Genomic DNA, 11,986 nt, shown 5'->3' with positions numbered 1-11,986 from the left:
GAACCAGCTCCCACAACAAGTTGTCCTCTGACTCCCATACATGTGTGGCGGCATGTGTATTATCTGATTGCTTGGTTGGTTTTTTTTTTGTGGATTTGATGTGTTTTGTGTTGTAATTATTTTTTTCTTTGTTGTTGTTTCCCTAAATTGCCCAGGCAGGTCTTTAATTTATAATCCTCCTGCCTCAGTTACCCAAGTGGCTGGAATTACAGGCCTGTGCCCCCTGACTTAGCTAAAATTACACTTGTAATAATATTTACTTGAATAGTGTTTTATGTAACCCAAGGTCTAAACACACACAACCGGCAGAACTAAGGTGAAGGTCCCGAATCGCAACTCCCCTGCCGCTCTAGCTACGTCACCCTATGAGGAACCACACCTACATCTTAGAACGTTATTCTAAAAAGAAAACCCCGCTTGACTCACGCATAATGGTAAATGTCATAAACCAAAGCAGAGGGGTTAAAACGTAAAAGCCAAGCATTGGTCGTGCATTCCTTTTAATCACGGCACCTGGAAGGCAGATGCAGAAGCTGACGCTGGCCTCATCTGCACAGCCAAACAGCTCGTCCAAACTAGCTAAGGTCACAAAGTAAGGCCGGCTCAAAAAAAAAAAAAACCTCGTGAAACAAATGCAGTTCTCTAAGGCAATAGCTCAGGTCACAGAGTGAGACTACTGTGTGGTGCTGGCCATGCGTGCTCATGATGTGCTCTCTGTATCCCAGGCAACCAGCAGGTCTCAGTCAGGCATTGGTTCACTTGCCAGCCCTGCCACAATAGATACGTGAGCATCGTGTTACAGATGTGGGAGATAAGGCAAAGACGCTGTGCTGTGTGCAGAGGGAGCCCGGCTCGGAGTGCAGGACTGCAGACCAAAACGTCCATGTTGGCACACACTGCCTGCCAGAGAGGCCGGAAAGCTAAACTGACCTCCTATACCAGCTGAGGAAGCGCTCTTACACAGGGGTTCTAGCACACTTGTATCCACTAAAGGTGTGTTTTAGGATGGGAGTGGTTCAGGTGTTTTTGAATGACTGAAACCAAAGAAAAAACACAGACCTACAAATATAGACCCATACATAGAAACCTATGTTAACCTAAAAAATCACTTTTAAAATGTTTTTAAACAAGCCGGGCAATGGTGGCGTACACCTTTAATCCTAGCACTCGGGTGGCAGAGGCAGGCGAATCCCTGTGAATTCAAGGCCAGCCTCGAATTCACAAGAGCTAGTTCCATGACAGCTAGGACTGTTACACAGAGAAACCGTCTTGAAAGAAAAAAATGTTTTTAAATAAGGTGACAGCCTCCCGCGGAATATCATAAGCACATGACTGTGCTTCGATCAACCTCGACCTCTTTTTTCTCATTTCACAGTCTGTCCTCGTGTGAAGACCACATAGAATTGTGTCTCAGTTCAACTGGCCACTTGACACCGCCTAGAATGACCTCGGAAGGGAGTCTCGGTTGGGGGAGCTCCCAGATCTCAAGGCCTGTGGCCTCATCTGTGGGGACTTGTCTTCACTGTTAACTGCATAGGAGAACTCATCCCACAGTGGGCTGCACCACTCAGCGAGCAGGTGCTCTGGGACGTGTAAGGCAAGTTAAGTATGAGCCTGTGAGCCAGACAGCAAGCTGTATTCCTCCAAGGTTCCCTCAGTGATGAACTGATGTGAACGTGCCCAGAAACAAGTCCAGAAGAGGGTGACAGATCCCCTGGCACTGGAGTTAGAGACTGTGAGACGCCATGTGGGTGTTAGGAGCTAAGCCCCAATCCTTGGAAAAGCAGCAGGTGGTCTTAATCCATGAGCCACCTCTCTATACGTTTGTGTAATTTTATAAAAAGTAGTATTTGGGAAGCTGGAAAGATGGATCATCCACTAAGAGCATGAACTGCTTTTTCAAAGGACCCAGGTTTGGTCTACAGGGGGCAGCTCACAAGCACCTGTAACTCCAGTTCCAGGGGATGTCTTCTGGCCCCATAGACACCTCCTTGAACATAATGCACATACGAAGAGGCATGTACAACATAAAAATAATTTTTCAAGTAGTATTTTAGAAACAAAATTCAGACACTGTAAAATGCTTTCTTATACTCCATTAACCTGCTGCGAAGTGTGCCCAGCCAGTCACAAACCCAGCCACACTATTGTAATCTGTGTATAGGCATGTGTGTGTGTGGTGTGTGTGTGTGTACTTACACTTTATAACAACTGCCCTTCAGAATGGTTTGCACTGTGTTCCTTCTTGGCAAGCCATACGCCATGGTGAATGATCACGATCTTTCCCTTACATAGGAGCCTGATGTACCGACTCCGACGCTCTTGGCCTGGAAGGACAGCAACAGCTCTCATTTGAGTATTTTTATAACCAAATAACCAAAAGGTCGTGACAAGACATGGAGGGATGTCGGGAAGCACATTCGTAAACATTAGCTAGATCTGGACCCTGAACATAAAAATAAATAAATTAAATTAAAAAAAAAAAAAAAAAAAAGCTAGTTCTGTTTGTTTCCAGGAAGTCGCTCTATCAGTTCAGCCACCATCTAAGGAGAAGGAAAGTCAGGCGACTAAAAGGTTGCAATTGGCAGGCAGCCCTGCGCCCTCACACCATAGGGGGTCACTGCCTGCTCCTGTGCCCCGATGCAGAGTCTCGCTGCTGCGCGCCCTTATGGCTGTGATAAGGACAAGCACCCTGCAGCTCTGCTCCCGGCATTACCAGGCTTGCACTGGCTGCCACGGCCCTTTCCAGGGTGCAGTTCCAGCCAGAACCGACTGGAGCGGAGCAGCGAGCGCCCTCCTCGCCCTCCCACGCCCGAGCCTCTCCCCGCCCCTTTGTACCCGGCTGTAGGTCCGTGGGCCTCGGCCGCGCGACCCAGGGCAGCAGGTGCTAGGCGCACATGGCCGCGCACTCGCAGCCACCCCGCCGCGGACACGCGCCTTCCTGCTTGCTCGTGCCCCCGCTTGCTCGTGAGTGCGACTGCTTGCTTGCTCTTGCGCCCCGGCTTGCCCCGTGCCTGCCCTGCGTCACCGCCACCTCAACAAAGGGCTTTGTGTGCGCGCGCTCACTGGGTGGTCGGACTCAACCCCTCCTCAGTGGTACTCAACCTCACGAGTGGTCGTGGTTCTGGTGTCAGTTTCTACAAAAAGCAGATAGATTTGTGTGGCTAGTCACACAACAGTGACCGTGAGGATCCATCTAGTCACTTCTTAGGGTCCCAGGCAAATGGTGGCACTATACGGGAGGGTTTTGCTAGAGCTGTTCCTTGCTAAGGCCAGGGCCTTTCCAGTGTCCCTCCTCCGAGCCCAAATGACTTCCTAATCCAAAGAGAATATTGTATGTGTAGATTTCGTGGGTAGTACGGATTAAAGATAATGCTTGCGAGTCTCTGAAGCACAGAAGGACCAGATTATATCACTGTGAGTTTAGTGACGACTCAAAGAGACAAAATGTTCCGATTGAAAGGGGAATGGGCCCTCAGTACATAGCGAGTTCCAGGGCCAGCTTTTAAGGTCAAACACACTAATCTCTCTACCTGCCACACTTCTTTCCTGCTTTGTTTTGTTGAGAAGTCCAGAATGGCCTAGAACCACTAGGCAGCCCAGGCTGCCTTCAAGCTCGCAGATCATCAGGCTTGACAGCAAATCTTTATCCCTTAGCCGTCTTGCCAGTCCAACCTATTTTTATAATTAAGACTAATACCAAATACTTAGCTGGCAGGGGAGATCATATAATCACGAAGGTTGTTTTCCCAGGGTGAGCACTCTGGACATGCTGACCCCTGCGAGTTCCCTAAATGTGAGAAACTCAACTGTATAATTTCTGGTAATGGGAGGAGGAGTAGGAGAAAATCTAAGTTAACAATGAACAGAAAGTACATTTTTACAGACATGTGCCCTGCGATCTAGGAAACTCTCATCCAGAGCCACTTACAATGCTTAAATATCAACAAAGAGCATATGACACCCCCACAACCCCACTGACAAAGGAGAAATAAACCAAACACCTAAGAAGGGGGAAGAAGGCTGTCCAATAAAGATCCTCAAACAAAGACTATTTTCTGAATTTTCTTTAGAAAATACCAAATTAGGGCTGGAAAAAAATATCTCTCTGGTGAAGAAGAGCACCTGCTGCTCTTCAGAAGACCCAGATTCGGATTCCAGCACCCACATGGCACTAACAACCATCTGAAACTCCCGTTCCAGAGCATCTGACATCCTCTTCTGGCCACTGAGGGCATTGCGCATACATGGTGAACTGGCATACATGCAGAAAAAATACCCTGACATACAAAGTAAAAATAAATCTTAAGGGCTGCAGATATGGCTCAGTAGTTAAGAGCTCTGGCTACTTTCCCAAAGGACACAGATTCCAATTCCCAGCACCCACATGGCCACTCACAACCCTATGTAACTGCAGTCCCAAGAGATCTGATGCCCCTCTAGACACTACATACTTGCAAGGGGAAAAAAAACACACACACATAAAAAAATGTTTTTAAAGGAAGAAGGAAAGGAAATACCAAGTTCTAGTAAGAAGGGACACAGGGGTAGAAAGAAAAGATAATAAGCTAGAACCAGTATAAGGATACTTAAATGAAGATCCTGGGATGACTCCGCTATTTTGTATGCTAATAAAAATAAATTACCAAATTCTACCTCTCCTTTTTTTCCCTCTCCCCCCCTCCTCTTTCTGTGCCTCTTGTTATGCCCATCTTCCCCGCCATCTCTGTCTCCATCTCTCCCCATCTTGCTGGTTACTCTCCTTTATCTTCCAGTTAGTTAGCATTCCTCATTATAATTGTTTAAGTGAGAGCTGCTGCCACCTAGTGTTAAATGGACTGCAGAAGAGATTTGAGTGTCCAAAAAGAAGAAACTCAGTAACTGGGAGAGCGCTTACCGTGTTTTAGATGGTGTTCAATATAGTGCCCATACTGACTCATTTAATTACCACATGATCGGTGGCATTCATCATTTTATGGTGTTTTAATATTTATTTGTATTTACATGTGTGTGTTCGTGTAAGTTCAGGGACCTGAGTTATCAGGGCTCCTTGGGTTGGATTTAACGTTGAGCTGGGAACTCCATCCTCTCTAAGAGCACATGTGTTCCAAACTGCCAAGCCCCTTGCGATGACATTTTGGAGAAGAAAACACAGGCATTTCCAGCATTGTTAACATCCAACGCCATGGGGCTTGAGCCCAAGACAAGCTGATTCTTTCTCTACTGGAGCCCACTACAGTCTCCCAATACCCTGGTTTCCATCCACTGTCAGTGTTGTTCAGACTGCCCTTTTCAGTTACTGTGAGACTCTCGTGCGTGGACAGTCACCCTAACTTCAAAGACATTTTAGCTCTCTTAAATATGGAAATCATAGATGCAGCTTCCAACTTTTTATGGATGTTTCTCAAATTCCTCGGGTATTAGATGCATAACTTTTTAAGATAATAATGAAATGGTACATCCCATCATTTTTAAAAAGCATTTGTTTTCATTTTACATGTATGGGTGTTTGGGCTGTACATATATCTGTGTACCACTATGTGCCTTATGCCTGCAGAGGCCAGAAGACAACATCAGATCCCCTGGAAATAGAGCTGTAGATAGTTGTGAGCTATGGTACAGGGAGGGACTCGAACCTGGGTCCTCTGCAAGAGCAGCCAGTGGGTTCTCTTAACAGCTTAGCCATCTCTCCAAGGTACATCTGATAATTTTAAGGCCACCAACTAACAACCCTCAGTCCCATGCACTCTTTCCTCCTCTCCACTGGAGGTTGCACACTGCTCAGCTCCATGGTCATTCTTCCACTGGTGCATTCTCCTCTAAGTCTGTGCACGCTGCCTGTGTGTCATCCTCCACTGGTGCATTCTCCTCTAAGTCTGTGCATGCTGTCTCTGTGTGTCATCCTCCACTGGTGCATTCTCCTCTAAGTCTGTGCATGCTGTCTCTGTGTGTCATCCTCCACTGGTGCATTCTCCTCTAAGTCTGTGCATGCTGTCTCTGTGTGTCATCTTCCACTGGTGCATTCTCCTCTAAGTCTGTGCATGCTGTCTCTGTGTCAGACCTTCTCCCAGCACCATGGTACTTCTGCTGGCTCTCTCCTCCCACAAATATAACCATCACATTTCTGCCAGTCAGTGCCAAATAAGATTCACTAACCAGTCTGGCTTCTTGCCTGGATTTCTATTCCACGCTTCCATCAGGCAGAGGAATTTTCCCATCCGACTATACCATTCTGATAAAAATTTTAACAACGTAATCCAAATATCCTCTTGGCCCATAAGATTGCCCTGTCTTTGCTATCCTTAAAATGCTCCAGCATCGCCTAAGCCAGTCTTAGAGCAGAGGTGCCATATTTACAGCGGTTTGCTGACACCTACTCCACAGAAGCCATCTTTCTTGGCCATCTTCGCCCAGCTCAGTAAATCTTATTTTTAAAATTACTTTAAGAGTCTAGAAAGCATTATTTTGAGTGAGATAACCCAGACACAGAAAGACAATTATCACATGTACTCACTCATAAGTGGTTTTTAAACATAAAACAAAGAAAGCCAGCCTACAAACCACAATCCCAGAGAACTTACACAACAGTGAGGACCCTAAGAGAGACTTACATAGATCTAATCTACATGGGAAGTAGAAAGTAGAAAAAGACAAGATCTCCTGCGTAAATTGGGAGCATGGGGACCTTGGGGGAAGATTGAAGGGAGGAAGGGAGAAGCAGGGAGGGGAGCAGAGAAAAATGTAGAACTCAATAAATATCAATAAAAAATGAAAAAAAAAGCCATGTAAGCTGGTATGCACCTCCAAGCCCACTGCTGAGGAGGACTCAGTAAGGTCCCTAGGACTTTGCTGGCCAGCCAGCCTAGCCTGCTTGGTACTGTCTCAAAAACCAAGTGTGGCTTAGAGGCCACTTGTTCATTTCCCAGCTGCCCAGACTCCCGAAATAACCACATAGAAACTGTATTAATTAAATCACTGCTTGGCCAATCACTATAGCATATTCCTAGCAAGCTCTTACATATTAAACTAACCTCAGCCACAAATTCAAGGCCAGTCTGAGCCTTATAGGAGTCTTTCAAAAAGAAAAGGAAAAGAAAAGCAGAAAGAAGGAAGGGAAAGCTAGGTGGTGGTGGTGCACACCTTTAATCCCAGCACTTGGGAGGCAGAGACAGATGGATCTCTGTGAGTTCAAGGCCAGCCTGAATTACAGAGTGAGTTCCAGGACAGGCACCAAAACTACATAGAGGAATCCTGTCTCAATAAACCAAAAAAAAAAAAAAAAAAAAAAAAAAAAAAAAAAAAAAGGAAAAAGAAAGAAAAACAAAACAAAACAAAACAAAACAAAAAAAACAGAGAAATTGAAGAACCAGAACCAGAAGGGAAGGCAGTAGTGGAGAGGAGAGAAGAGGAGAGGAGAGGAGAGGGGAGGGGAAGGGAGGGGAGGGGATGGAAGGGGAGGGGAGGAGAGGAGGAGAGGAGAGGAGAAAGAAAAAATGAAAGAATTAAGACTACACCCAGCACCCAGAGGCAGGTGAATCTCTGTGAGTTCAAGGCCAGCCTGGTCTACCACCTAAGCTACAGCCCAGGTCTTGTCTATTGAGAGAGTCTCTCTACGATTCAGGTGGTTTTGGCCTTTCCAAAGATGGGATCCCAGCGTGTTCCTGCCTAGTTCTGTCACTTTTTAATTTTTACTTATTAAAAATAAATATCTCTGGAGTTGGCCATTTTAAAACATTTTTCTAATATAAGATTTCAGACTGAGGTCCTAATGGCTGGAGGGGAAACCACATCCCCTCCAGGGAGTAAGTGAAAACTGGCATCTGGGAGAACCAGCTTCCTCCCCACAATAAAGTACTCACCACAGTCTCAGGCCACACTGCAGGGTCACGGTGAGACCAGATGGCACCGCACTGGCAACCGATAGCTGTACATGTCCAAGCAGGAAGGACATTGCCCTAAGCCTTCTGCAGGGCACTTGGCAAGTGTCCCAGCTCAGTCTAACAGGTTTTACAAGTGACAGAGGGCTTGGTCCTGGTTCTGAGAGACACCAGGGAGACAAAGAAGTGCTTTAACAGCACACATGGGAAACCAGAGCACTGAAGAAGGCCTTGCCAACTCTGCTGGCTGTCAGGGTATCCAGTCAGAGTAGGGTGGGATTAAAACACAGTGTGGCATTGAGAAGGAAGTACACTGGGTTGAGAGACCTCTCCAGACCTCCCCTGGCCTCTCACAGGGTCCCACTGCAATGTCACCACACTGGACGTAACCTCCAAGTGCAGGTGTTCGTCCAAACCCAAGCCTTCCCAGGCATGAGGCCCTGCTTCAAGTTTGTCTCTGTATCAGGCTCCTGTTCCATCCCACGCAGCCACAGCCATAGTGTCTGAATGACAGTTATTCACAAAAGTGGCTACTGGTGTGAAGCATCAAGCAAGGCTGTGTGGGATTGGAGGAGAAGTGGCCTTGTGATCTGAGATCAGAGTCCTTACCCAGGAAGACAGCTGCCCACACCACTCGGGCTTCTGAAGTTTGGATTGCGTTTTTGTTTTGAAACTCTTCTTAGGGCCACTTTTTTTTTTTTTTAAAGATTTATTTATTTATTATGTATACAACATTCTGCCTTGATGTATGCCCGCACACCAGAGGAGGGTGCCAGATCTCAGTACAGATGGTTGTGAGCCACCATGTGGTTGCTGGGAATTGAACTCAGGACCTCTGGAAGAGCAACCAGTGCTCTTAACCTCTGAGCCATCTCTCCAGCCCTTAGGGCCACTTTTTAAAAAAATCTTCAGAATTTGTTTATTCTCTCTCTCTCTCTCTCTCTCTCTCTCTCTCTCTCTCTCTCTCTCTCTCTCTCTGTGTGTGTGTGTGTGTGTATGTGTGTGTGTGTGCGCCTGAGTGTGTGTATGTACACTTTTTGTGTGCAGGTGTTACAGATACAGAAATAGGCACTGTATCTCCCAGAACTGGAACCACAGGCTGTTGAGAGCCACTTGATGTGGATCCTGAGAACTGAACCTGGGTCCACAGTAAGTACTCTGAACCCCTGAACCATCTTTCCAGCCCCATGCATTTCTACTTGATAGGAATATCTCACATAGACCCTCATCAGCACCAGACAACTCAGAGGCTGTGCAGGACAGTGACCTTGAGAACAAAGACATTTCCCAGGAACTATTCAGCTCAGCAAGCAGCTGAGTGTGGATTCTGAGGGCCAGGAAGGGACAGCTTTCAGATCAATGTTTATTAGTGGGAAGGACCAGCACTGTTGAGTTGTCTCTCCAGGGAGCCTTTGTGGCTGTGATGTAACTCAGAAGATCAATGGTGCATCTCAAAAGACAATTTCTGGACGTCCTGGCAGTCAAGCAGGGGATGAATGTGAAATGCACATCCCAGGCTCTGCCTCAGGATTCAGCCAATCTGGGGCAGTTCAAGAAGCAAGTTTTTATAAATAAGTGCCTCCCATCTTCTTTCAGATAATGTGGGATGGTCACTACTCCAGGGGAAAAGGGAACACTTCTGCATTGCTGGTGGGAAGGCAAGCTGGTACAACGCCTTTGGATGTCAGTATGGTGATTCCTCAGAAAATTAGGAAACAACCTTCCTGAAGACCCAATAATACCACTTTTGGGTATATATCCAAAGGATGCTCAGTCGTGCCACAAGGACATGTGCTCAACCATGTTCATAGCAGCTTTGTTTGTCATAGCCAGAACCTGGAAACAACCTAAATGCCCTCGATCGAAGAATGGATAAAGTAAAAAGTAGAAAAAGACAAGATCTCCTGAGTAAATTGGGAGCATAGGGACTTTGGGGAGGATTGAAGTGGGGAGGGGAGAGGCAAGGAGGGGAGCAGAGAAAAATGTAGAGCTCAATAAATATCAATAAAAAAGCACTCCAGAGACAACTGGCAGGGACTGGCCATCATCCTGGAGGATTGCAGAAATACAAGTTCCTTGAGCTTCACAATCTTTCATTCTTTGGTGGTTGTTTTGAAACTGTTGGATGAAACGGGACCTCATGATGCAGCCCTGGCTGGTATAGAGGTTCCAAGCAGCTCTTACACCACAGCTGATGTAAAAGCATGAGGATTGGGGCTGGAGAGATGGCTCAGAGGTTAAGAGCACTGCCTGTTCTTCCAAAGGTCCTGAGTTCAATTCCCAGTAACCACATGGTGGCTCACAACCATCTGTAATGGGGTCTGTTGCCCTCTTCTGGCCTACAGGCATACACACAGACAGAATATTGTATACATAATAAATAAATAAATATTTTAAAAAGCATGAGGATTTTATTAATTTTGTCATGACAGGGTCCCTCAGCATTCGGGAAGCCGAGAGACCCCGAATAGCTGGTACAGGCTACTTTTAAAAGAAAAAGCCACAGAAGCAAAGGGGTGTGTCTGAGGGTTATTCTTTGACTATTATGATTGAGTCATTTGAAAGAGCTATTGCCAATAATTGGCTAGAGAGCTGTTGCCATATCAGATGAGGTAAGAGGTCACTTTGACCTCGTTTCCCAGGGACTGAGTCAAAACATATGTGTATGGGTAACTGTTTAGGAACCGAGTCAACATCTTAAAGGTTATCTTGCCCCAAGTTTTGGAGAACATATGTGCATGTGTAGCTGTTAGGTCCTTGGTTCCCAGGGGGAAGGGGGAGCACTGCTGCTGAGACTGAGAGGGTACAGAATTGTCTTAAAGTTTGACACTGGGAATTGAACCTTGGTCCTCTGGAAAAGCAGTCACTGCTCTCAACCACTGAGCCATCTCTCCAGCTCCATTTGACTGCTTTTTAAAAGTGTGGCCTCATTCTTCAGCCCTGGTCAAACTGGAATTCACAGTGTATCCCAGTCTTGCCTCAATTTCAGTGCAATCCTCCTGTCTCAGACTTCCAAGTTACAGTTGTGAGCCACGATGACCTACTTTTCTTTTTTTTTTTCTTTCTTTTTTTTTTTTTTTTTTTTTGGTTTTTTGAGACAGGGTTTCCCTGTAGATGACCTACTTTTGTTATTATGTTTCTTTCTTCCCTTTCTTAGCCCTGTCTCTCATTAAAAAAAAAAAAAAATAGAAGTCATGAGCTAGAGGGATGGCTCAGCAGATGAGAGCACTGGCTGATCTTTCAGAGGACCTGGGTTCAATTCCCAGCTCCAACATGGCAGCTCACACCTGTCTGTGACTCCAGTTCCAGGGCTTCTGACACCCTCCCACAGACATGCATGCAGGCAAAACACCAATGCACATAAAATAAAAGTAAGTTCTAAAAAATTAGGGGTCATTATTTTATAAACATTGACTGAGGATTCATTATGAGCTGTGTTTGCTGTTGGAGAAGGTGGCATCCCAAAATCTAAAACTGGACCTTAAGACTTCTTCACATGAGTCATGAATAGCCCCCACAAAATCAGGGATGCAGGGGGACAGCCTCCAGCAGTTAGGGTAGAATCAGGACTCTGAGGTCATTCTTGGTCAGCAGGGCCTGTGCATGGGAGAAAAAACTGAGCATAGCAGGGTGTGGGGAGAACAAGGGTAGGTGGAGGCCGGCATTGCCTTCACCTGTCTCAAAATGACAGAGAGCCGGGATGTACTAGCCTCACCTCTGCCTCCCAGTTAGGATCACCTGTCGAATCTCAGGGGCTGAAGGACATCCTGCGGACTGGAGTCCCAGTTTGGCCAAGTTAACTTCATATATATAAGGAGCTGAGTCAAGAAATTATGAGAAGCTGGGCATGGGGGGGGGGTGCATGCCTTTGATTTGAGCACAAAGGAGGCAGAGGCAAGAGGATCTCTGCAAGTTTGAGGCCAAGTTGATCTATGTAGCAAGCTCAGGGACATCCAGAACTACATAGAGAGACCTTACCTCTAAATAAATAAATAGTCAACCAGCCAGGCGTGGTGTTGCACGCAATTAATCCTAGCACTCTGGAGGCAGAAGGAAACAGATCTTTGGGTTTGAGGCCAACCTGGTCTCTAGAGCAAGGTCCAGGGAGC

General features: G+C 46.3%; 1 protein-coding gene and 1 pseudogene across 1 annotated transcript in view; one reads left to right on the top strand and one right to left on the bottom strand.

The window, feature by feature from the left end:
- Positions 1–2,264, bottom strand: part of C1H4orf36 (chromosome 1 C4orf36 homolog) — a 4,180-nt gene extending 1,916 nt beyond the window's left edge. Inside the window, exon 1 of the mRNA XM_038318430.1 lies at positions 2,200–2,264. Within this exon, the coding sequence (XP_038174358.1) occupies positions 2,200–2,264 (65 nt within the window). The remainder of the gene's footprint in view (positions 1–2,199) is intronic.
- A 1,439-nt stretch (positions 2,265–3,703) lies between these two features.
- Positions 3,704–3,854, top strand: LOC119806142 (annotated as a pseudogene).
- Positions 3,855–11,986: the final 8,132 nt, after the last annotated feature.

This window comes from Arvicola amphibius, chromosome 1, assembly GCF_903992535.2.
Source record: "Arvicola amphibius chromosome 1, mArvAmp1.2, whole genome shotgun sequence".
In the NCBI taxonomy this organism is placed as follows: Eukaryota; Metazoa; Chordata; class Mammalia; order Rodentia; family Cricetidae; genus Arvicola; species Arvicola amphibius.
This window is presented reverse-complemented; position numbering and strand designations above follow the sequence as displayed.